This window comes from Magallana gigas, chromosome 2 (assembly GCF_963853765.1).
Source record: "Magallana gigas chromosome 2, xbMagGiga1.1, whole genome shotgun sequence".
In the NCBI taxonomy this organism is placed as follows: Eukaryota; Metazoa; Mollusca; class Bivalvia; order Ostreida; family Ostreidae; genus Magallana; species Magallana gigas.
In genome coordinates, this window is record NC_088854.1 from 6,514,500 (window position 1) to 6,541,230 (window position 26,731).

Sequence of the window (26,731 nt, forward strand, 5' to 3'; positions counted from 1 at the left end):
TTGTGTCGATCATAATCCTTTCTGTTTATTATGATAGTACGATTTTATGGTTAACTGACACAAAATAAAACAAAACAAACTGAGTGTGCAATCAACTTTCATTCAGACGTACACAATGAGCGACTTAATCAGAAACAGTGAGCGAAATATGGGGGTACATTATCAGCGTTACATTACTAAATGGTTACCGTGGGGTGTAGATTACAATTAATCGTAACCTTATATAACGGTTAATCACAGTTTCGCTATAAATGATAAACCGAGTTTACCACAATTATTTCTCACAATTATCTAGAATAATCATATGTCCGAAAGCCTACGGTGATTATAGTTGAGAATACCTTGTATAATAATCATCTACTCTGATTCAATGTGTGTGTGTGAAGCGCCTCTTAATAAATACACAAAAATATAACAAATTGTCCCCTCTAATGAAGTATCTGATAAAATCTAAAGAGCCTTGAGTTTATGTGGAGAAGCATACGGGTCCGACTTCGAATCCGAATTGCTGATCTGTCTGGCCGTAATCCGTGGGAATAAAGTCTATTATAGGCAAACTCTCAACCTTCTTTGTCGAGATTTCAAATATAGTTTTCCCATCTCCCTTTCTTGACTGAAATAAAACAAAAATAAAGTGTTTTACTGATATTAAACTTCAAGAGCTTTATTCATTTCAGTTTATGCAAAATTGTATCAACCTGAATAGTTTTCTAGATTTATATAATCATGACCTGTAGGTATGTGTTTATGAATGTGTTACATGTATATGTATTATAAAATGAAAAACTGTAAATTATAAAAAAGTGTTTTACTGAACCTTTGGGTTTTTTTTCTTAAAAGCAATGATTTATACTTTGATAATTATTTTCTTTTTTTTTAGTAGTAATGACCCCACGTGGAAGTCCTGTGGGTAGCGACCTTCTATAGCTACATTTTCTGACCCTTATACTACAACTGAACTAATGTGTAAACATTGCCCATCCCTCTATTGCATTTTGTGCAATATTATTCCACTGTGTAAAGCTTACCAAGAAAAGTTGTTTGCTATGGCATTCTGTGCACTATTGTTTTAGTTTGTTTAGCTTACTTTCTGTACATCTATCACATTCTGTGCAGTATCATCCTTATATGTTAAGCTTATACATTTACATGTACTTTTTGTTTGTCAATGACCTTCTGGGAGTATTGTTGTAATGTGTTAAGCTTACCTTCTATTCGTCAATGACCTTCTGCGAGTATTGTTGTTATCAGTTTAGCTTACTTTCAGTCTTGTTACAATGTGTTTAGCTTACTTTCTGTTCGTCTATGACATTATGCGCCGCATTGTTGTAATCAGTTTAGCTTACTTTCAGTCGGTCTATGACAATCTGTGCAGCATTGTTATAATGTGTTTAGCTTATTTTCTGTTCGTCTATGACATTATGCACAGCATTGTTGTAATCAGTTTAGCTTATTTTCAGTCGTCTATGACAATCTGTGCAGCATTGTTCTAATGGTTTTAGCTTACCTTACAACCGTCTATGACGTTCTTCAAGTCTTTCGTTTTGTGTTGGGATTTGTCCGCGCCCTCTAGGATAATGGCGCGGTTTTTATCTTTGTACATTTCGTCATACCATGCGAGCGAATTCTTGCAGTAATACGTGAATGTTTGCGTCGCTCGCCCACTGAACAGTCTCAGAAGGTTCAGTTGTATGTCATCCGGGTACTCAATCATAAATCCCGATTTAAGACCACTGAACGATTGCCCCTTCTCTTCATTTCTGTAACTTAATGGAGACTGCAAAAAAAAAAAAAAAAACCCGTTTAATCAATCAACGCTCATTTGCTGCTAAGAGCATGTCAATCAACATATCTACAGACTGAGATTTGGTAGAGTGTATCAGAGTAAGTGCTTGGTTACCATTTTGGTATCATCTGTGGGGTAAATGCAGGTGCTTCCTGACGACATGTTACACCACACCTTGATGGCGTCACCTGAGGCCCCCAGAGTGGGATCGACCCAGTACCACCCTGTTTAAGGAATATATAATCAGCGATATATCGACTTTTGTACAAAATCTAACCTAACCATTAATATTATTTGTTTAAGGTTAAGTTGACTTTTATATCAATCAATTAAAGACGTTACTAGATTCGAAACATAATGATATGAAAAGTTACAGAAAATTTATGTGTTTATTAGTTACAGTACAATGAAATTTGTTGCTGTTAGCCATGACTGACCGTCAGTAGATCCTGGGTTTCCAAGTTTGATGTCGTTACAGGAGCTAGCAGGGTTGCCCTCTTTCCCAGTCGGGTATTTGATCATCTGAATCTCTTCATCTAGCTTTTCGATCTGTCCAAATAATTTTCCAACAAGGAGAGTGACGCCATCTTGGAGTTCGTAGCTCTTGCTTTCCATTTCCTGAACAATTTGGTTGAGGTCAAACTCCAGGGAATTTTGATTGACTTGGTTGATCGCACGCTTTCGTCGGCCTCCTACTTTTGGCGCGAACGCAGAGGAGAAAATGTCAGCGGGGAAAGCTTGGGATGCTCCTGGAGGTCCAGCCGGCCCAGTGGGTCCCTAATGTTCAATGACAAAATTTTCAAAAAGAAGTGATAAAAATAGTATCTTTTGTAAGTAAAATGTTTAGAATATAATAAGACCGTTATCTTACCGGAAGTCCAGATTCTCCCTTCTGTCCGGTATCACCCTAGGTAAAAAATATGACAATCAAAATATCAATATTTAAAATACAATAATAGATCTGAAAACAAAATGATATTTAAAAATTTCAGGTCATTTCATTGTAAAGGGTAGCATAGCAGCAAACGATGAATTAGACACGTGACAAAAACAGATCCTAACGGACACATTACCCGCTCTCCTTTAGGTCCCGAGGGTCCTGGAGGTCCCTAAAAAAAGGATGAAACGTTTAAATTTATTAGCATGAAATTTCACAATATAAACATTAAGGCTGGTAAAATGTACAAGTTAACAACAGGTCACAAGGACCTTACAACTTACTGGCAGGCCTGACGTTCCTTCCGGTCCAGGGAATCCGGGAGGTCCCTCTGGTCCCTAAGCAAAAAAAAAAAACCCCCCAAAAACTCATGGATTGGAAGATCTGTGTTTTAGCAATGGATAGTTTCTGATATGAAGTGTTGCTATGTGTTTATACTGTTTATTGTATAAAATGACTTACAATTGGTCCTCTATCGCCCTTTGGTCCCGGGGGTCCGGGCTCACCCGGCTCTCCCTTCGGTCCGGGATCACCAATAGCTCCTGGAGGTCCCACTCGTCCCATGTGACCTTTCATGCCTTTCTCCCCTGTCTCACCTTTAGGACCAGTGGGTCCGGGTTGTCCCTGTAAAAAATGTCCATTTAACACATTCGTGATTACATCTATACATGTATTACTTACTATTAAGTATAAACATTCCTTACTATCAGTCCCTGTTCTCCGGGTATTCCTGGGGGTCCCACAGCACCTGCTTCACCCTATCAATAGAATGTCTAGAGAGTGACCAGATCTTAAGACTGCATATTATTTATCACACTATATTTGGCAACTCTGGAAACTTACCACTGGACCAGCTGCGCCGGGAGGTCCCGCGGGGCCTGAAGCACCTGGGTTGCCCTGAATAATTTAATAATATATTATTATTATTAATTGGTATATTAATATAAAAATTTTGAATGTATAAAAAGAGTCTAATACATTTGGTTCATTAATGTCATTTCTTGGTTTCATTGTAATTAGAATCAAGAATTCTTTCATCACAGACCTGTGGTCCTTGTATTCCACGATTTCCGGGTGGACCCGGAAGTCCTCGGTCTCCTTTCTCGCCAGCTGGACCGGGCTCACCCTGGGTACCTGGACGTCCCATCTCGCCCTGATAGTAAGATGTATAATTCAATTAAGTCCACCACGCTTTATTGGGGTTACTGTCATGTAGAAATAAACAACACCGCTGTTACTTACTTGTTTTCCGGTTTGTCCCGGAAGCCCAGGCTCGCCTGGGGGTCCTGGTTGACCCTAAAATCATGATTATTTCCTATGTAAGATAAATATAGAAGTTAATTCAAAATCAAAATGATAAATAATAAAATTAATCATACGACTGGTCCCATGGGTCCCTGTTCTCCGTCCGGTCCGTCACGTCCGGCCTCGCCCTGCAATTACAAGACAATGCATTACTCTTATCTGCGCGGACCAGTTAACGACATCAGATAATATACTGATTTATCACTTGGGTGCGTTACCTTCAAGCCTGGGGAACCCTGGGGTCCGGGAACACCTGGAGGACCTGACATCCCCTGGATTATTAAGAAAACAAATTTAAATTCTATACACACAAAACAAAAATTTCACAATATATGTATCAAAGTACATGTAATCTATTAATTTATATTTACCGGATGTCCCTTTGGTCCTGGCACACCTGGCTCTCCTCTGATTCCTGAAGGACCCTGGGGACCAGGTCTTCCGTTCTCTCCTTTGGGTCCTGGTTCGCCAACTGGTCCCTATTAGAAATGAATCATGTACTACTTTTTCTACAAATTCCAGATCTTCATTCAAAATCTTTGAAATAAAATCGTTTGCTGAAAATTTATAATTTTCGATATTTAGAATATAGATATCCGTCCCTTACAGGAAGGCCGTCCGTTCCCGCTGATCCGGCCGGTCCGGGAATTCCCTGCTCTCCTTTCAGACCCTGCTTTCCCTCTAATCCGGGAGCCCCGGGTTTTCCTGTTGGACCTTCTGGACCCACCGGTCCGGGCTCTCCCTGCGGTCCTGGAGCGCCGGGGGGACCCTACAACGTATTATTTTTTATTTTGTATACTTCCTGTGGTTGTTGTAACCTTGCAACGGTTCAGCTATATATGTATTATTTAATCAAGATGTAATCTTGATTATCAGAGAAGTCAATCACTCACGTCCATTCCTCTGTCTCCCTGCTCGCCTTTATCTCCGGACAATCCTGGAAGTCCCTGGAGTCCTTGTAATCCCGTCATGCCTGTTGCCCCTGGTGGACCCGTGGCTCCCTGTAATCATTAGGGATCCGTATAGATACCTTAAACTTACTTAAGTAAAAGTGGATAATTGCAACGATTCTTCCTATTCTAAAACACAAATACAGGTGTGTTGTACTCACCTTGTGGCCCGGGGGTCCCTGGATACCCTGTATGCCTGGCTCACCTGGGTTACCCTACCCATAGAAAACAACCGTGTTGTAAACATAACATTAAGGTTGACTGACGTTTTGCACATGATATTATAATGATTTGTATGACTGTTTCTACTAAGCATTCCTTCACACGTGATTTCAAGATTAAAAGCACAAACAAACTAATACTTGATATAGCATTTTGGGACGGTTTTAGACTTTAAGAATACTAGTATCGCTGACATACCATTGGTCCCACACTTCCTTGTAAACCTTGTGGTCCTTGAGGTCCAGGTGGTCCCTACAGAGAAACATAAAACGTCATGCGACCCTGCCTTAGTTTAACGTCTTTATTTACTAATTAATAATTTCCCTTGTCATATTCTTTCGTAAAACCAATAATAAAAGATATTCTAAAAAACTAAACCCATGTTGAGTATTTACCATTTCTCCGTGGTCTCCTTTCGGGCCTCTGGATCCCGGCTCACCCGTGGGTCCCTACAAAGACGTTAACATCATTCAGTAATAATTAAGACGCCAACATCATTCAGTAGAACAATAAAGACGCCAACATCATTCAGTAGAACAATAAAGACGCCAACATCATTCAGTAGAACAATCAAGACGCCAACACCATTCGTAGAACAATAAAGAAGCCAACATCATTCAGTGGAAAAATACAGACGCCAACATCATTCAGTAGGACAATACAGACGCCAACATCATTCAGTAGAAAAATAAAGACGCCAACATCATTCAGTAGAACAATACAGACACCAACATCATTCAGTAGAACAATAAAGACGCTAACATCATTCAGTAGGATAATACAGATGCCAACATCAATCAATAGAAGTCTGAACAATAAAGTACCTAACATCATTCAGTAGAACAATACATACTAGTACGCCAATATCATTCAGTAGAAAAATAAAGACGCCAACATCATTCAGTAATAATTAAAGACACAAACATTTTATTTACAATAAACTAATCTCCTAGAAAATAATGTCTCGAGGAAGAACAATATTCTTATCAACAAAAAAAGGATGCTGTACATTCTCTTGTAAACCTAAATGAATTGGAAGCATGTATAAACAAGATTAACATGGGGATCGCTATAATGAAATGTACTCACTTTGTCTCCTGGTTCTCCAGGGGGACCTAATGGACCGGCAGGTCCTGGGTATCCCTACAACAAAACTTAACATCAATACCTCAGTATCTACAGGCTTATTAGCCATTATTCTGTATTTAGAGTAATCATCATTATAAATCATTACTGAAAATATTTGTAATTTATTTGGCATTATATTTAAAATATGAATTAAAAGAATTACTCTCGGTCCCGGCGATCCCTCTGGGCCCGGAAATCCTGGAGCACCTTCAAGTCCCTAAATGCAGAAAAAATCGTACTACTCGAAGCTTCAAAAATCAAGCAAATTCACGAGAATCGGCGAGGTTCACAAACTGTTCACAGAACATACTTACCGCATCACCTTTTGTTCCTGGAGGTCCCTCGGAACCAATAGGTCCAGGTGGCCCCTATACCAATAAATATATAATCTATAATTAATGAAAGAAAAGGTATGTAAGCCCAAATACCTGACGCTCTCCATTATTTGGTAATACTACCCAAATTGAAAGGCAAGGATTGCATTAAATACACAAAATATTTTGATAATAGTGTCCTTCACTAATTTCAATCTACAGTTAAAAATAATTTTTAACTTTAAATTGAAAACTAGTAAGAACAAAGCTCAAAACGTGTTCCTTAGTCTTTAACAACAAAAAATTCTAAATTCAAAGGTGCCAAAACTCCCAGAAAAATAATGAAATTAAAATTTCCTGGCATATGTAAATCTACAAATTGTTTCCTAAACGCATGTAAAGATTTACTTCCATGTAGCAATTTAAGACGAGTGGCGCTTACAGACTGTTTATTAATATATTCAATATAAAGCCAAGATTTTAAATTTAAAAAGGCCAAAATATCTCAGAAAAATAATGAAATCGATATCCATTGGTAATTAGGACCTCTACACTTTGCGTGCAATTTTTTTTTTTAAATTCTGGGAAATGGTTTGACTGAATTTGCGCTTCAAAACTGTCCATTATGTCCATTACCATATTCAATATAATGCCAATATATATGCCTAGATGAAGTTAAAAAAAGGCCAAAATTCGCAGAAAAAAAATGGAATAAAAATTTCCTAATTAGCTATAAAATAAAGTTTTACAAAATTTTGTGGATCAATTTGAGAGAAATTAATTTTGAGAAAATCAATGGAATCAGAATGTTCTGGTAATATGTAAAGTAACACATTGTGTCCGAAATGCCTATAAAGTTTAACCGAATTCCACGCAGCGGTTAAAGAAGAGTTGCACTTACAAACTGTTCATTAAAATATTTTATATAGGGACAAAATTCTTCGTTCAAAACGGCCAAAATTCACGAAGAAATAATGAAAAATCAAAATTCCTGATATTATGCACATCTACACATTGTGTTCTAAATACCTACAAAGTTTCATTACTATATACAGTTCATGGCTTGGTTTAGGAGTAGTTGCACTTAAAAAAAGGATTGTTGGACTGACTGTCTTACTGACTAAAGGAGAAGTCAAAAACATTGAACCCTTCGCAACTTCATATATATATATATATATACATGTATATATATATACACTTATATATTTGATATAAATATACATATAATGTAGAACATAAACTGACGGACTGACTGACTGACGGAAGGGTCCAAAACATTACACTCCTCGCAACTTCGTTGAGTTGGGTATAAATATATATTATATTTATATTTATTCTAATACCTATGTAAATATTTTCAAATAACACTTTCCGTGCTATCTGCCCATTATGAATAGTCATCGAAACTATTCACCTCCCTGCTTGATAAAACTCAGAACACCTCTGACATAACCCGATCTTTGCATTAAATTCAAAGTTCAATAAATCTAATTTGTTTATCGTTCAGAAATTCTTCATCGCCGACAAATAAAGTTGTTTTTCGGTATAATAAAATACTAGTACCTATTTACTGACTATTCGGGCGATAGCAAGCTTCGCCTCGTGAAATAGTTGCTGTCTTAGCGGACAATAAACTTCATATCGTTCTCATAGCAAGAAAATAAGTATATGATATATTTATATACCGATATCGTAGCATGGTCTTTATAGTCAAATATACTTAATATAGTATATGAATGTCCCTTAAATTATTACGTCATAGCTATAAATACCTACCGGTACTCCCGGGCTTCCGGCTGGTCCAGTATCACCAATGTTACCTTTTTCACCCTGAATAAAATTGGATAATTGTTAATATCTAAAATACACGTTGCTTACAGCAATCGTACCGCAATCACAGTGCTTATTGTAAATGAGAGACAACTCTTTCAGATTGTTTTATTGAGTTACGTTACCCTTGGTCCCAGCGGTCCAGGAGAGCCGTGCTCACCAGCCGGTCCATCTTTACCCTAGTGATGCACAAAGCCATCAATAAGTACAAACGAAACCACGAAAATACTTTTCCCGTTTTATTAAAAATATTACAAGATAACACACTGGTTAAGAACATACCGGAGGTCCCGGGTAACCTCTCAAGCCTTTAGCACCAGGGGGGCCGGGTGGTCCCTGTACTCCCTCGTTTCCAGGTGGTCCCGGAGGTCCCTTGAGGAAAAATGAATAAAGAAAAATTTTGTATTAGCATTCATATCCGTAATGCATTGTCGGCTATAGGTCTTAAAGCCGTGTTAACGTGATCTAGAGTATTCGAAGTACATACCGGATGTCCACGGTCGCCAGCGGCACCCGGAAGTCCGGTATCTCCCGGCATCCCCTGCAGAAAAAATATATCAGAAATCACGTGTTTTGTAAGTTTATCAAGAAACTACACAAATCGGAAAGGATACGTCATTACCTGCATCTTTCTTTCAGGTTGACGCTTACCTGGTTTCCAGGTGTTCCTCTGTCTCCTGGGGCTCCGGGCTCTCCTTGGGGTCCCTAGAAACAGAGCAACCAATATTGTAGAGATCCTGTTACTACAGATTCCAAGCACATTCAACAATAACTTTATAGAAGGTTTCTGTGATGTCATTTTAGAGGTTTAATATAATGATCCTCTAATATTATTCTTCTAGCACCCCTTTTATATACTTTTATTTTACAAAAAGAGAGTATTCATTTGAAAAAGAGATCCCATGCCTAGTCATCTATTTGTATCATATTTAAATATAAACATAATATTTAATGCTTTATTTATATTTGATTACTGTAATATTGATTGAGTTTTTAATAACATTCTGTCGATTTGCCTTTATGATATTTACATACAGGTGAGACATACCTGTGGTCCCATCACTCCCATCTGTCCAGGTGAGCCGGGTATACCTGGCTCGCCCTATTTAAAGACATTAAGGTAAACAATCAGTACCAAATCAGTACACATACAGTATATCATTCTCAACCTATCAATATTTTATGAACATTCTCAAATTAATATGTTATGTATACATCTTTTTCAGCATAGGAAGCTTCCACCTACCGGAAGTCCCCTCTCCCCTGATGTACCCGGAAAGCCGTCTTGACCTGGAAGACCCTAATAAAAACGCATTTGGATGATTAGAACATTTTTGTTTTATATATAAATTATTCATTCTGTAAATAGCCGTATTTATGTTCATGATATCTCTTCGATTAAGATAGCCACCTCCATATACATGTAAAAGAATGTACCTGCGGGCCTTGTGGGCCCATGAGACCTGTTGGCCCCGGGGGTCCCTGTATACCCTGCTCCCCCATGAATCCTGGGGGCCCTGGAACTCCTGACTCTCCCTTGGGTCCCATTTGTCCCACTGGTCCCGGCTTTCCTCTCTCTCCCGTCGGACCCTTTTGGTTTTAATTTCATTAATATCTTTATACTTGCATACACAGATCGCATGAAAATGAAATCTTCATGCAATGATCGTTTGATATAAAAAGAACTCTGTTTATGTATCATTATTTAAATAGAAAGCTATCAGAATTGAAGTGAAGATCGGCTGAGTTTATTTTACCGGAGGGCCTTTTTCTCCAGTATCTCCATGGGGTCCAGGCAAACCCTGAAATCATAAGAAAATGTTTAGAGAACACGACCTATAGGTAGTGTTTGTATGGTTCGGCCTACAGCTTACTGTAATCTACCTACAGGTTTCCCGCGTGCGCCTCTCCTACCGCGGCGTCCGTTCCTTCCGGCGGGCCCCTGTAAAGAGCAGAATTCATTAACTTGAAAATCAAATTGCAAACTATTTCCAGGCAAAAGTAAATGTTAACTGGGTTTTTTTCATATTTATTCTTGAAGAAGTAATGCATTTACAAACCACGAGTCCTTGTGGTCCTGGGTATCCCGGCATTCCTTGACTTCCCATAATTCCCTGCAATATCATGTTTCATACATGAAGCAAAATACATAATTTCCATACAGAATTACTTGATAAACGGTGTATAATTTCCAAACTACTAAATTCTACATGTTATGAATAATAAAAAATAGCGCAGTCTGACCTTTTCACCTTGAGGACCGGCGTGGCCTGTTTCTCCCCGGGGGCCGGGATCTCCCTGTAAACAAAAAGACCTGACCTACCATTTCACGTATATATCAAACTGAAAACTTTCATTGAAAAAATTGACGAAATAATTTAAGATTTTAATATTGTTCTTATTTGGCATAATTTGCTTGTCCCTCTTTTAAAAGTTCAATGCCTTTTTATCGCAAGCACATACCTCATCATACATTGAGGGTATGCACATACAATTTTAAAGCTTTAATAGCTTAAGGCGATGATTTCTGCTGTTACGCAAAACTTTTTTACTTTTGGTCTTTTATGTTGGGCCTTAAAAGTTTATCGTGACACTTGTAGACAATAGAATGGCTCATATATACATGGTCACGATTTTGGTCAAATTCTATTTTTCTGTTTTTGTTATTAACAATGGTTTAGGAATGCATTTCTAATGATCAAACAAAATTTGAGAGTCAGTCGTAGAGTTATAAGCAAGAAACAGGGTTCACAATTCTTTGTCATGTAAACAAGGCTCGTGCCCTGTTTTTGTTTTCATAGGTTCAATATACCAGTAAAAAAACTTCTAAAGCTAATTTGTCTATCTTTGTATTTATTTTAAGCATAAATAAGCAGTTTCTAACGTTTTTAACACATTCATTTTAGGTGTAAAACTAGAATGTTCACGTCAACATTCAAAATATAAGCAAAAGCTTTGTTTACATAGCAAAGAATTGTAAGCTCTGTTACTCGCTTATAACTCAATGAATGACACTCAAATTTTGGTTGCCAAATAAAAATGGCTTATTGAACCATTTTTATTTTTTAAAAAAAAGGGAAAATAATTCTCGACCAAAACCGTGACCATGCCCCTTTAAGTCACGTTCCCTCCATACATATCTCTCTCTCTCTCTCTCTCTCTCTCTCTCTCTCTCTCTCTCTCTCTCTCTCTCTCTCTCTCTCTCTCTCTCTCTCACCTTTGTGCCCTCTATTCCCTCCAGACCGGGAGGACCGGGTTCCCCCTGTATTCCTTTCTCTCCTGGTGCACCATAGTCTCCTTTACCTCCCACAATTCCAAGATCTCCCTACAGAAAAAATGAACTCGGCATCTAGTGAAACCTTTCGTACGTGTATTAATATAAATATAATCTACTATACAAATGCAATGATTTTTTTTTCTCACTTTCTGGTTTGCTTCTTATAATATGAAATAAAAGGCTTAAGCCTCTTTACTTAAATCTATCAGGAACCAAGAAGTTATTCATTCAGACAGTAATACATGTGTATATCGTCCACTGACCTTCTCGCCTTTCTCCCCAAGATTTCCAAAGGGTCCGATGTCTCCCTAAAATTAAACAAGTTAAGATAGGTAGTAATGTTTAGAACTGGATTCAAAATTAAAACACGAAATATTAATGACACCGGTGTAACACTTGATACAATGTGAATGTAACTCACTTTGATGCCGCGCGGTCCAGGGTATCCCGTGATGCCCTGCAGTCCCATCACACCCTACACAGAAGACAGCATATCATAAAGCATGATTATATAACTTACTTATATATATTCAACTGAAAAGTCAGAAAAGACACACAGAATTTCTTTGGTGCACGTTTTAACAGTATTTATCCAGAAAACTTCAGGAATGAACTCACTGTGTCTCCCTTTATCCCGGTCTCACCGGGGGTACCTGCTATACCCTGGAAACGATAGAGCAATCAATAAATCAAGAACTTTTACAATTCAAACCATAATATCGTCCTAATCCAAGACTTAAATACATATTCATCTTCCATTCATTCTGAAGGACTTAGAATCGTGGCTCACGTGTTATTCAGACTGTAGACCATGAATTTGGACGATGGATACCCCCCGAAAGAATCTTGAAATATAAAATTTTTTTTTCGTATAAAATGCTTTTTGCGTTGCCGTCAAAAAACTGTTCAACTTACTGGAGGTCCAACTGGACCTGGTAATCCAGGAAGACCGGGTTTTCCCATAGGTCCAGGAATTCCGGGAGGACCAAGGGGGCCAGGAGGTCCAGGGGGCCCCTAAAACAATGAAAAAAATTATTTGATTACTCAAAAGAACGATGGAATTGGTAAATCCTGGAATATATCACGACAATGACATCGATGCTTACTAAGGCCCCGGGGGCTCCTGGCTGTCCGGGGGCGCCGGGGGCTCCAATCAATCCCTGAAAGACAACAGAAAGTTCATAAAATGCACTCACAATCAAAAACTAGTATACCAAATTTGGTGCTCACAACATCATCGCAAACAGTACTCACATCGTTTCCTTTGGGCCCTGACGCACCCTCCAGCCCGGGGAGACCCTGTAAAGACAAGGCAAGATACGAACGAGCTTGGTCAACTACATTTAACAGGTGCTTGATATTCAAAACATTTGACTGAGATGGAGAGATTGACTAACCGGGTTTCCGATGGGTCCGGGGCGTCCTTGGGGGCCAAGAAAACCTCGAGGTCCCTATGGAAAAACAAAAATTTGCTCATTTACAAGTGAGGCAATGTATTTAAGAATTAAGCTCAAAAATGAAATGGAACAGTTCTTACAACTTCTCCCGGTGGTCCCACGGGCCCTGCCTCACCGATGTCTCCCTAACCAAACAAGAAAAGAAAGCATTTAAACACAACCCAGATTGAAATCATCTTTGGCGTAGCAAATATATTAGTTAACACTATTTTCATAGTATACAAATTGCCAATGCTGTTTATTATGAACTAATAAGATATTTAACCACTTGTCAGGAGTTAAGAGAACAATTAGAATTTAACCACTACATACCACATTGCCCACTGGCCCCACTGGGCCGGGTGAACCCGTTGGCCCGACGTGTCCCTGTTACAAAATCAATAAAAATTAATACGGCATTCATCTTACTCCAACCTTTTTTCACGAGTGAAAGGGTTTATTTATATTCTAATATTGATATATTATATGTACTTTCTTTAAAGTAAATTCATTCGAAAGGACTATATATGGTTTGAGCCTAAAATGGCCCCCTAAAATGAACATTGTCATTTTACTGTAATTCTTTGTTTTATTTGTACAAATATACATTTGAAGTTTTTTCATAACTTACATTTTGATTTCAGTGCCCACAATTTAAAAATATGACATCATAAAGTTTACCTTTTCCCGCCATTTTCTCATTTTTAGCATAAAACGGCTTGTTTTAAGGCAGTTTTTCTTTAAGGAAACATTGAGCGACTGCTTGAACAAACAAAATATTTTCACCAAAGATGTATCTCTCCAATACTTATAAGTGACAAAAAGTTCCTTCTTGTTCAAAGAGTCGCTCTATATTTCCCATTCGAAAAAAGATAAGAATAATGTCAATTTTTGATTGATTTTGATTGAATTATAAAAATAGCGTCACTTCTGACGTCATATACTGACAGTGAGTGCATATAACTCAAATAAATAGGTAAAAAACATACTTCATGTCAACTCTTTTATAAAATAACACAACAAAGTAATGTACCTGAATCATTTTAAAAATAGCGAATTTTGGGGGCCAAATTTGACTAATATCATATATAGTTCTTTCATCTTTTTATAAACATTAGATAACATAGAAACTGACTCGTTCTCCTTTTGGTCCTGGGAAGCCAGGCATGCCGGGATAACCAGGGGGTCCCTGAAAAATAAACAAATTAACATACAGAATGAATGAGATGCATGTCTGTGATATAATTGCCAATGACTGTTCATTCTGTCAGATACTGGACGGCACAAGCGCTTACATGTAAGCACCGAAGACTGTATAATCTATGACATAATTTCAGTTTAAAGTTTGTATTTTGCCTAATATTTGTATTTTTATCGCCTATAAACAATTTTTACGAATGATCTGATTCATTTCATTTACCTGGCATTATCTAAACTCGCCAATTATGCCCAAATATGGACATGTTAGTTTTAAAATGAACCCATTATGCCGTGTAAAATATCTAATTTACCTTTTCACCTGGAGGACCCAATGCTCCCCTCTCTCCGTCTAAGCCAGATTTTCCCTAAACCAACCAAATAAAAAGGGAGTTTGAATTTACAAATTAGCAAAGAATAATCAGATTAAACTTTCTAAAACGTTGAAAAAAAAATTCAAACCCTGTCTCCAGGCTGTCCTGCCAATCCTTGGAATCCCATTGTTCCGCGAATACCCTAAACAGAAAGATCGAACTGTACACGGTAGGTAAAACTGTTCAGTATTACAAATTGCCAACAGAAGGTTGTTTCGATATTGTTGATTCGAACATTTTGATTACAGTTCATATGATGATCAATGAAAGTTTCGTACTTCTAGAATTTAAGCTTAAGTTTAATTTGATGAAACACCCATAAAAGTCGAGTACCTGTTCTCCCGGGTTTCCAATGTCTCCTTTTGGTCCATCCATACCCGGAGGCCCCTGCAACAGAGCACACACACAATCATCATATATATTATCACAAAGTCAGTGCTGATCTTTGTTGAAGATAACACAAATCAGTCGATCGTTTAAAGTGCATGTAGTGTTTGAACAAAGAAAAAATATTTTATGGCTAAAAATAAGAAAAGTATGAACTGTGGGTCACGTACCGCTGGGCCGGGGATACCGGTCATGCCCTGGGGTCCTGGGGCTCCACGCATTGCAAGCTGAAAGCAAAAAAAAATATCATCGGGTAAATTCCGAAAATGTCATGACTAGTCTAAGTCTCACAGTCCGTGGTTACAAGGATACAAACCATGTGCTGTCCGAGGATTTCTCTGAAGGCTTGAGCTTGGTGGGATGTTTTTGAGGCAAAATTTGCCTGCAATTAACATAATTCAAAATAAAAGGAACATTCAAGTTAAGGCAGATTTCAATTTAAATTATTTAATTGATATCATTACTGCAATAAGTGATACAGTTATTTAAAGGGGCACTCAATTTCATTGCCATGTTATCTTTTTAAATAAAAGGTTGATTTTGTATCATGCAAATAGAAGTTTAAAATGTATTAAAAGTATTATTTTAATTTATCAAATTAGAAATTAACAGAATTTTAAAAAAGCGCCTAGTTTTCACAAAACTTACATCTATGATAAAGACATTTCCGGGAGGTCCCGGCATACCGGATGCCCCTGGAATTCCATCACGTCCGTCAAAACCCTGGCGAAAGACACAATTATTTTTGATCCAGTGAATGTAAACCAGTTTAAATGAATCTGAGCTAAAAATTCAAATAATTATTGAAAATTACTTATATAAATCTATATATTCTATTTTATTTTTAGAAATGTAAAATTTCAATTCATGATTGCATCGATTGTCTAAAATAAACGATTACTGACCGGATCACCCTGTCTCCCGGGGGGTCCTGGAGGTCCCCTAGGTCCTGGGGGTCCAACTTGGCCCTACAAAAATTTACTTGAATTATGATATCTTTTAGCAATTAGACATCTGAACATTTGAGAACATTGACCACATTCTGACGTCTTACGTATCGGTAAGCATAGGAAACTCCAGTTGAGGCGTCGTACTTAATCATCTACAAAAACAAGAAACTGACATTGTACACTGAAGAATCAAAGGCATAAAACAGCTACAGGAAAGTATAGTACAAATCAAAATTTTGATCAAGAACATCCAATTAGTAATTCGAATAGTATTAAGATGATGTCATGTAGTTTGTAATAAATACAGCAAATGATCACGGAAGAGCTAAATGAGACAAAATTGACAGAGATTTACGTAATAAAGACCTATATCTTCGATATGCAAAATGTATATGGGACTGAACTCCTCCCCCCCCCCATCCCACCCTGATATCATTGGTTGTTATTGAATGACATTCAAAGAAATATGTTAAGAAAAAATGTGTTTTATTTTCTACCAACAATAATTTTTATGACAACCAAGAATATTTCTACACTTTTCTTGTAGAATACAACTGTCAGGAACATTATGCAGCTCAAGCCGGTGTTTGTTGCAATACAACAAACCATCTTCACCTCACCAAACGGTTAACAGTATGGACAATATATACACTATGTCATATACTCACCGGTACCCCTTCTTTTCCCATTACAACCGAACCTCCCATTTTCCCCACAGTCTCGCCTGTTTCAGCATCCACAAGGAATCCACCAGAGTGATCTAGGGTACCCATGCCTGATTTATCCACCATTACCACTCCACCGGCCCCAGCCGCGCCCATGCCTGATTTATCCACCATTACCATTCCCCCGGCATCAACACCCATTCCTCCGACACCCATACCAGATTTATCCACCATCACCATCCCTCCGGCACCCATGCCCATATCCGACTTTTCCATCATCACGACCTCCCCACCACCCACTGCCATTCCGCCGGTAGCCTGACCCCCCTGGGAACTACCCGAGGTCTCGTTAGACAGAGAGTTATGGTAGGCAGCGGTGTAAAATGCATGGTCACAGTTTGGAGTATAGTATGAACATGCGTCCTGGCCCCCCTCAGCGAAAGGAATGAAAATAAGGTCTTGGATATCTCCCTGAAGAATAAAAAAATTAATTAAGTACTCCATTAATTTTACTGTTGTAAATCGAAAAAAAAGATCACAACCCCCTTCCCCCCCCCCCAAAAAAAAACAAAACAAAAACAAAACAAAACATCCCCCCCCCCCCAAAAAAAAAAAAAAAAACAAAAACAAAAAAACCCCAAAAAACAAAAAAACAAAACCCAAAAACAAAACAAACAGACAAACAAAATAAAATACAATTCTGTCGTCATTTTAGATTCATCTTTAAGGAAATCAATATTCGGGAGAAATGAAATAATGTTTTGATGTATCAGACTTATTACTTGAAATTTAGGCGAGTCGTTGAAATCCTGACCAATCAAAATCATTCCCTCCGTGTCGAAATTTTTGACGGGTTCTGTGCTACGTTTGAACGATTCTTTATCCCCGAGTTCGCAGTTGATGTATGACGTAAGTCTCCCATAGCTCACGCTTATACCAATTCTGTGCCACCTGAGAAAGATATCATTAAACACATTTATTTAAAATTCACCGATTTAGAAAATAACTTTATAATAAACAATTATTTGTACGGATATCCTGATTGAATATTTAGAAAAAATTAATTAAATTGATAATTTTACTTGTTTCGGTTAATTTTCATCACTGCAAACAATGTGCAATAAAATGAAGTTTTGCATTAAAGACGTCAGAAGTTTTAAACTTTATACTGTTTTCGTCAATAGGGTTTTGAACCTACAATTAAAACATTTCACTGTTTGTATATTATTTCTGTCATAAACGGTATATTCATAACGAATGCAAGAATTGTATCCCTATCATAGAAAATCTATCATGTTTTTCATGACTTAAAAACGAGACTAAATAAATATGACACCTCCTGATTAGTGTTGGTAGCTTTGATCGTTTTTATTGCAATGCATTACGCATTATCAATGATATTGTACACCCTGTAACAGTGAATTGCGTCCTGGTTTGAAATTGTAACCCTGTATTTGCAATGAATAAAACGAAGAGAATGGGTAGACCTTGCTACAACAGAGGAATTGTATATGAAGGATTTTAGTAGATCGGACAAGAGTAGTTCACTTGTTATAATCATGATTATACTAATTGAGTGTGTGTGTGTGTGTGTGTGTATTATAATATAATGCAGTTCTTATACGTATGGCAAAGACAAGTAACAACATGAAAGGTTAACAACATCAGGTTATGATGGTGAAGACCCACTAGACTTTTGTTTTTTTAAGAAGTTACTTATGAGCATGACAAAGTAAGTTTTTCTCCTTTGACATATAGATAGATTTTGACAAATTACATTGACCAGCTGAAGGAGAAAAATATACCTTAAGGTTATACGGAAGACCTCCATATTGCAAGTACTTTCTAATAATTTAATTCTGTTGTAACGCGGCATTTGATTGGATAGACAATTTACTAATCCGCTTAACGTAACGTTTGAATTTTGAACAGATTAATATTATTTTTAAAAGTTAATCGGACTCAATTTGTACAGCAAATTAAAGAAAATTAAATTATAAGGAATGAACTTAATATCTACCTAAGTTATACTCGTATAACCTGGTTTGGAGCAATTTACACTTTTTTATAATCCGCTTCGCGGATTATAAGCGTAAATTGGCCCAACCCAGGTAATACTCGTATAACTTGGGTAGACATTGAGTTCATTTCTTAAATAAACTTACTAATAACCAATAAAATCGAATATAATTTTATGAATGTTTTTCTTCTCAAAACTATAACTTTACAACGTTGCGTAATGGGGGCTTGTTAACTACGAATCTGTAAGTCATGAGTTCGAATCCCGATGGAGCTTTCATAATTCTTACCTTTCCAAAAATATTCAAAACATATTTTTGGTTAAGTGTATTTGAAAGACTTTCAAAGGTGGGACGGAGCTAATAGTCATGTCATATTTATGGAGATAAATGTAAACAGTACCATAGATAATGAATTATATCTACCATGTAATTGTTTTTTTTCTTGGGCTAAAAAGAGATTTTATGATAGTATAATTATCTATCTAAGGTTAAGAACATGCCATATGAAAGAAAAATTCCGAAATTTATTTTGTAATGGGGGCTGAGGGGGGCGGCGTATCCCACATCATTTTTAAAATGATTTGTTATATTTTTTTTTGCTGGTGTTCTCAATATAAGGCACTTCCTTTGATTTTCTTACTTGGTGTCATTTATTGCAAAGGATTCCAATGACGTGGCCTTCTCTACTGGGGTGCGCGCTTCATTGTCACTGAGAAGGAACTTGGAGTTTGGTCCTACGTACAACCCCAAGACCTCCCGAGCTTGTTTGTTGTAAATCGTCAATAGAGGTATAGATAACTTATCGTTTGTAAGATCCATGTTGTTTAATCTAAAGGAAGCCACAATGGAAAATTCCTCCGGAATTGATTCTACAAGAAAAAAAAGCATATATAGTCTGTCCCAAGATATTTATGCAGCACATTTGGACGATTTTTTTTAATAAAAATACACATACATGTGAAAGAAGTGCATTTGAAATAGTTGAAAGGGATAATTTCCAAGATAATTTCATTGACACATTATCATTTTTCATTCGGAAAAATTCACAGGAACGAAAAAAGACTCCTTACGGAGTTTTATAATGGGGAATGTTTACATCTTTCCTCTATTCGGAATACACTCGGAATACATTGCGTAATTTTACAATGTTATCATCCGGGCTTGCTGCAATACTAAATCCCCGTAGACTTCACAATTTTTAGCATTGTATTGAAACCCGATAAGCTAACAGGGGCGGTTTGACTGAGAAATCTTGGAAATTTTTCCTACTTTTGAATGAACATCGTTTGAACCCTGGGGGTATTTATAAATATCATGCAATTAAGCAAAATGTAAATCCAGGATATCTTGGGACAGAGTAAAGACGTATACATATGCTCTAAACTGTGGGAAACAAATATATCAAGTTGCACGGGGGACCTTCAACTATTGTGTATCTATTCATACTTGTGAATCGTTATATTTTCAAATCAAATGTGTCGATACAATATATATATATATATATATATATATATATATATATATATATATATATATATATATATATATATATATATATATATATATATATATATATATATATTGCTTCATATTATAGCTGACCGACTAATCTCGTTTTACTGATTCCTGGAGGCAGGGGTTTAAAAATCCTTGGGGGTAGGGGTTTACTAATCCCTACGGGTAGGTGTAATCTGTTACCTATGGAAATATATTAACTAAACTCTAGTGGAAGTTGTAATCTAAACCCAGGGGTAGGGGTTTACTGATCCTTGGAGGTAGGGGTTTAAAAATCCTTGGGGATAGGGGTTTACTAATCCCTACGGGTAGGTGTAATCTGTTACCTATGGAAATATATTAACTAAACTCTAGTGGAAGTTGTAATCTAAACCCAGGGGTAGGGGTTTACTGATCCTTGGAGGTAGGGGTTTTTAAAAATCCTTGGGGATAGGGTTTTACTAATCCCAGCCTGGGGGAAAGTGTAATCTGTTACCTAGGGAATTAGATTAACTGATTTCTGATGGAACGTAAAATCTGAACCCTGGGATAGGGGTTTACTAATCTCAGGGGTAGGGGTTTATTGATTCCAGGGGTAGGTGTTTACTGATACCGGGTGTAGGTTTTATCTAATCCCTGGAGGTAGGTTTTACTGTTCCATTGGGGTAGATGTTATCTGATCCTTAAGTGAATAGATAAACTGATCCCTTGGGGTAGGGGTTATCTGATCCCTGCGTAGGAGTTTCCTGATCCTTGGAAATAAGGGTTTACCTGGGGGTAGGTGTTATCCAATCCTTAGGGAAATAGATTATCTGAAACCTCTGGTACGGTTTTACAAATCACTGGGGGTTAGTGTTATCCGATCCCAAGGGGAATAGTTCAACTAACCGATATAGTATGTTTTTTACTTATCTTTGGGAAAGACGTTAACTAATTTCTAGGGGTGTGTGTTATCTGTCTTTAGGATAGGGGTTTCCTGATTCCTGGGGGATGGGTTTACAAATCCCTAGAGGTAGGGTTATCCAATCCCTAGGGGAATAGTTTTACTTATTCCTTGGGAAAAGGGTTAACTGCTTCCTGTGGTTATTGTTTTTCTGATGATTTACTGGGGGAAGGGGTTAACTGATCCCTGGAAGTAGGTGCTATTCGATCCATAGGGAATATAATACCCGTTGTATGTTGTAGGATTTTACTTATCCGTGGTAGTAAGTGTTATACGATCCCTTTAGTAAGGTTTTACCAATCCCAGATGGTCGAGTTAACTGATCCTTTGGTATAGGTGTTTTCTGATCCTTAGCAAATTAGATTAACAGATCCCTGAGGTAGAGTTTTACTGATCCCTGTTGTAGAGTTTTACTGATCCCTGTGGGATGGTGTTACCTGATTCCCAGGGAAATAAATTAACCGATCCCTGTGGGTAGGGTTTTTACTAATCCCCGGGAGAAGGGGTTACTTGATCCCTGGGACATGGGCTGTGTTACCTGGGAAGACAGTCTGGAAGTCGGCAGTAAACTCCTCCCCTCCCGTGATTTGGAATGCCCGATTGTCGTCTCTGCCGGCACATACGCCGTTCGTCCTCTTGGAAACAGCTTCTATCCTCACTGCGTCCAACAGATCTATCTGACCTGGAATAGACACACATATGATGATTATATATGAGGGCTATTTATCAAATAGTAACACTTTATGTACGTTGTTATAATACTACTCCAGATTAAACTGATCATCAGTCGGAATGTTGATTGTCATCCATACCATTGAATTGACACGAAATAACAAAATTTTAACAAAGCGATATCCAGAAAAACCACTTTTTCCGGAACCACCCTTGGAGACTGAGAGAAAGCCCCGAAAACAAATGTTGAACATCAGGTCGTATACTAGATATCGTTATCTAATGCATATTACTGAAAAAAAAACCATTTTAAAGAACTTCTGTCGTTTTAATGAACTCTCTTGTATTCATTAAAACCGTTCACTGAGGGTTAAAGCATGTTCAAATTAAGCAGAGACTCAGTTAAAATCATTAAACAATCTGAAAGGCCTAAAACATTGATCGATGAAAAATCAATTGCAGGAACGAAAATCCCTATCGACAGATATGGAATGATAACTGTAAATCAGATTGTGATAAGAATAAACATTTAATCGAATAGTTTTTTTAAGACTTTAAAAAGAATACTTAGGTGACAGGAAGGTTTATGCGAGGTAGACTCACTCCCCCCCCCCCCCCCCCACCCCCCATTCAACCCCATATATTGAATGGTGAACAACAATATTCATCAGAAAAATCATAATCTGAATTTTTTCTATTTCCGTAAATGAACAAACTGCTAAATTGACGCTATTTTCACTTCCGTTCCGCTCTAGATTTAGCGGGTTTTCAGTGTCAGAGGGGTACATACCTCCTCTGGACTACAGAGTCGCATTCCAAAGCTGGATAAATCATTTAAATAAGTGGTTTGAAGTTAAGTACATGTATTATATTATGAGAGAATGCAAATAAAATAAAGATTAAAAGTACATTTTTTTCGATTATAGCAAAAGTCTCACTATTTAATGAATAGCCTTCGTATGTTGAGTGCTGGTATATTTTTCTTACTAGTAGTACATAGTCTAAAATGTTTTAAATAATTGTGACTGATGAGCTAGTAGTTAATACATGTATCTATATCTATTTTTATGTTACTGCACTTCGGTGGTCTTAAATAGGTATTGATAAAAATATCAAAAAACAGAAAAGTATCAGACAACTAAAATCAAATGATAACGATACTAATCTGTAGAAATCCCAGTTAATTTTTGCCGACTGACGGTGAGAAATGCTACAAACAATGATTTTTCATACAAGTTGCAGCTAGAAACATTTTATAATACATTGAATTTCAAATGCTGTATCTTTATGGATACATAAAAATCAAACTTGGAAAGTTGTATGGATACATAACTTTTCTGATTAGCATGACCTATATTTAAGTCAGCCTACTGCAGACGCACTCAGATGTTAAGTCACGTGATTCATGTAGAAGAACTACCGAGAGAAAAATCATATTCCAATCCGGTATCTTGCCACATGTTTAAATCACAGAATCATTGTAGAATTGGAAGATTTTATCTATGCAAGACTACTAGCTCCTGATTAGAGAGTTACAACTGGGTTATATACGTGCTGAGGCTTGGATTGCAAACAGTTGCCATCCTTTTAAGAGGTTGTTATTGTTATTTAGAAGATGGACAGGGTCTTTGTAAGTCCATAACAAGACTTAAGCAAAATCTACCACTACAATGCAAAATTTGTTTAATGATATATCCCTCCGAGAAAATCTTAGGTGATATGCCGTAGAGCCACATTTCCTTGCGCTATTCTCAAACTGGTTTTCTTAACACATTCTGTGGAAAAACTTAATCATAAATCCAAACAATCTTCGGACATTTTATACTAATATCGTCATTTATCATAAACAAATATACAAAACATACAGAACACTCTGCAGAATGTTCCAGAATATATGGCTAGGAAAACCAAATTTGATTTTTATTGTTTACGGTGTAATATCAAAAGCGCTTTGCTTTTGCTGAAAATAATACCATCTATTTTATGCATATAAAATCGATGACTATATTAAACGAGAAAAAGGTTATCCTAATTTGGTCGGGATCGGCCTGCTGTCTGATATTATTAAGTTGGGAAGCTCGGGATCGACATTCTTTTTTTAAAAGTTGCTGAAAAGGCATCTTCCCAAGTCAAGGGTTTCTGATCCGCTCTGCTCTACATAAACCCTTGACCAAAAAGACAATACATATGCGGGTTAACAATTACGCCATCTAGTGAGAGTACTTATTTTAAAACTTTTGTGACTTCTTGTTCTGACCAATGAGAGAATGCTTTATAAACAGAAACAGTATAGCAAGATGGCTGCTCCCATGAACAAAATCAAATTCGTAGAAAATGTGGATTCATTCGGTCTAAAAACCGATAACAGTAAGTTAAATACTTACTATTCCGTCTCAAATTTATTTGACAACGGTTCAACATTGATCAACTCACAGTTAACATCATTATTGAAACAACGTTTCTTATTGGATCATGAAAACTTGTATGACACCAACCAGCATGCGAGGTTTCTAACCCCGTCAAACTCTGCCTATTCGGTCAAGGGTTTATGTAGAGCGGAGCGGATCAGAAACCCTTGACTTGGGAAGATGCTGAAAAGGGAGTAGGTTGAGAATTTTTAGAGGAAATTTTTTGAAATCATTTGCCATAAAGTTTTCCCCCTGTATAAATAATATTCTTTAGATTTTTATATCCTTGTTATCAACATTTAAAATCAATAAACATCAATCTACATGTAGTTCTTCATGCAAACGGTGACAAAATTCTTAAGGTGTATGATGACCCCTAGTGAAGGTAATTTTATGAAGGTCAGTATCACAAATGCTGTTTAATATTGCACCAATCATGAACTGTTTGATGGGGTTTGAACTATTGTTGGGATGTTGTGTACTTAGAGTGTGTTTCTAATTATTTTTTAAGTTTACTTGAAAAAAAATACAACAAAGAAAATTACTAGCCTGGATATAAAATGTTTTAAGACGTTCCATACGGGTTGGAATGACAAATGTATTATCAGGACACGATTACTAAACCAACCACCCTGCTTTGCGCAGCCCTCTCTTGGTAGAAAATGGGCTCAATAAAAAGGGTACAACCAAGTATTCGATAATCATTATGTAGTAATTAAGATTGGAATGGAGCCGAGTTTGTTCTTTCTCAAAAGGTAGAGAGCTGGCTATGTATCCAATGTAATAAGATCGTAATAACAAATTGCACAACGTATTAATTCGATAAAGAACAAATATAATGGACCTAGCACACTTGTTCAAATGTGTTTATATATAGAGCACCTATAACACTTTGTAAGAATTGTGACACAATCAAAGATTAAGTGCAGATTTAATTGGCGGCATCTTGCTCGTGTGTAAGTATATATAAATGTACAACATTTTCATCATTAATAATCATTCATCAAACACCAATTTTATGGATTTCGATGTTAAATATTTCAAAAATTACATATCATCGAAACTGTGAATTTAAAATAATCCACGAAAATTTATGACCGCGCATGATTATTAGAGAACCCACAGATTTCTAAATAATTTGCATCACATCCTGTTTTAAATTAAAAACATTTCTAGGAATATAAAAAAATCATACACCTTCAAAGCAGTTTACATAATGAACAAAACATTTCGTTTTAAGATCCAGTGCAATTTAATAAAGAAATATCTTTTAATCTGAAGATTTGGATAAAGTGTTGTCGAAGATAAGGTTTTTTTATTACTTTTACTGCACATGCCTACGTATTCAATTTCCTTTGGCTGCCAGCACGAACACAGAAATGCTGACACGGTTAAAACATAGCTGCTTGCTTTTTCCTTCTTTAATAAACGAAGTGTTTATTTGTTTGAATAAATTTACTAATTAGATCATTTGTCACAAGCTTTGATTTCCATAAAATTACACGGCCCTAAAAGTAAATATATTATTATACACTTTTGTTTTTTTTTTAAATTGAAAGCTTGAACAACGTGATCAGTTTTAAAATATGCCAACTACAAAATACATGTTTTGAAACAATACAATAAACATAAACGCAGACACATTCCATTTTATAGCAGAAGTTTGAAAAGTGTGAAAAAACCCAGTGCTTGTCGTTGACGTTCATTGTGACGTGGCGACGCCAAGAATCATGGGAAAACTTACCATTTGTTAATGCTACGTTGGCACTTAAACATCCTGGAATTAGTAAAATGGAAAAAATAAAAAACATATTGGTCCTTAATATTGAATACCCGATTCGAACATTTGTCCACATGTCTGAGCGAACTGAGTGTAAAGGTTTCCTCATTGCAATGGAATTAAACATCCAAGTCAGTAAGTCTTAAAATGGCGGTTGTTTCAAAGAAGTTTCTACACCATTCTGTTGAATTTGCTTTAGTCCCAGGGAACGCAGCCCTGTGTAAACGTGGCTTGTCTGTACTTTGGTCCGTTCTGTCACGCCGCTTGACTGTGTGATTTGAGCAGTGACTACTGACTTCCAGGCTCCTGACTTCCACCGGAGCGAGCTACAGTAGTGCTTCAGTGTAGGTAATCTGAGCCGCCGACGGCAAATTCAACTTCAAGTTTTTTAATGTGACGTAGACTTACATTACACGTGTAGTTTTAGAATTAAGGGATGAAGAAAAAAGTGGAAAAGAGTTACACAAAATGTTTATATTTACTGATGCTTGTTAAGATAAGGCATACAAAAAAGATGAAGTAGGAATCCAGATGACTTCCATTTGCAATTTTCCCATAATAGTACACTAGGATAAAGTGAATTATAAATGATTTTTGTGTATGTCCTAGTCATAGTTTTAATTAAAATAGTCCTTTATATTCTTCCGTTATAAAA

At 36.8% G+C, this 26,731-nt stretch overlaps 1 protein-coding gene across 1 annotated transcript; it reads right to left on the bottom strand.

Annotated features, from left to right (window-relative positions):
* Nucleotides 1-26,448, bottom strand: LOC105322032 (collagen alpha-1(V) chain). Its single transcript, XM_011420553.4, has 59 exons — nt 26,041-26,448; nt 21,755-21,898; nt 19,420-19,648; nt 17,541-17,709; nt 16,762-17,229; nt 16,198-16,245; nt 16,049-16,111; nt 15,792-15,866; nt 15,460-15,525; nt 15,314-15,370; nt 15,090-15,143; nt 14,845-14,898; nt 14,697-14,750; nt 14,321-14,374; nt 13,519-13,572; nt 13,287-13,331; nt 13,147-13,200; nt 13,004-13,048; nt 12,856-12,909; nt 12,665-12,763; nt 12,368-12,412; nt 12,171-12,224; nt 12,013-12,057; nt 11,690-11,797; nt 10,717-10,770; nt 10,533-10,586; nt 10,361-10,414; nt 10,230-10,274; nt 9,910-10,062; nt 9,719-9,772; nt 9,521-9,574; nt 9,124-9,177; nt 8,960-9,013; nt 8,755-8,844; nt 8,598-8,651; nt 8,419-8,472; nt 6,643-6,696; nt 6,492-6,545; nt 6,290-6,343; nt 5,596-5,649; nt 5,399-5,452; nt 5,140-5,193; nt 4,922-5,029; nt 4,636-4,797; nt 4,400-4,507; nt 4,247-4,300; nt 4,103-4,156; nt 3,966-4,019; nt 3,769-3,876; nt 3,567-3,620; nt 3,428-3,481; nt 3,186-3,347; nt 3,008-3,061; nt 2,860-2,895; nt 2,658-2,693; nt 2,224-2,563; nt 1,901-2,010; nt 1,508-1,777; nt 1-613 (listed from the first exon to the last, which is right to left on the bottom strand). Exons 1-59 carry the CDS (start codon nt 26,201-26,203, stop codon nt 467-469), a joined length of 5,310 nt encoding a protein of 1,769 aa, XP_011418855.3. The 5' UTR covers nt 26,204-26,448; the 3' UTR covers nt 1-466.
* Between the last annotated feature and the right edge of the window lie 283 nt (nt 26,449-26,731).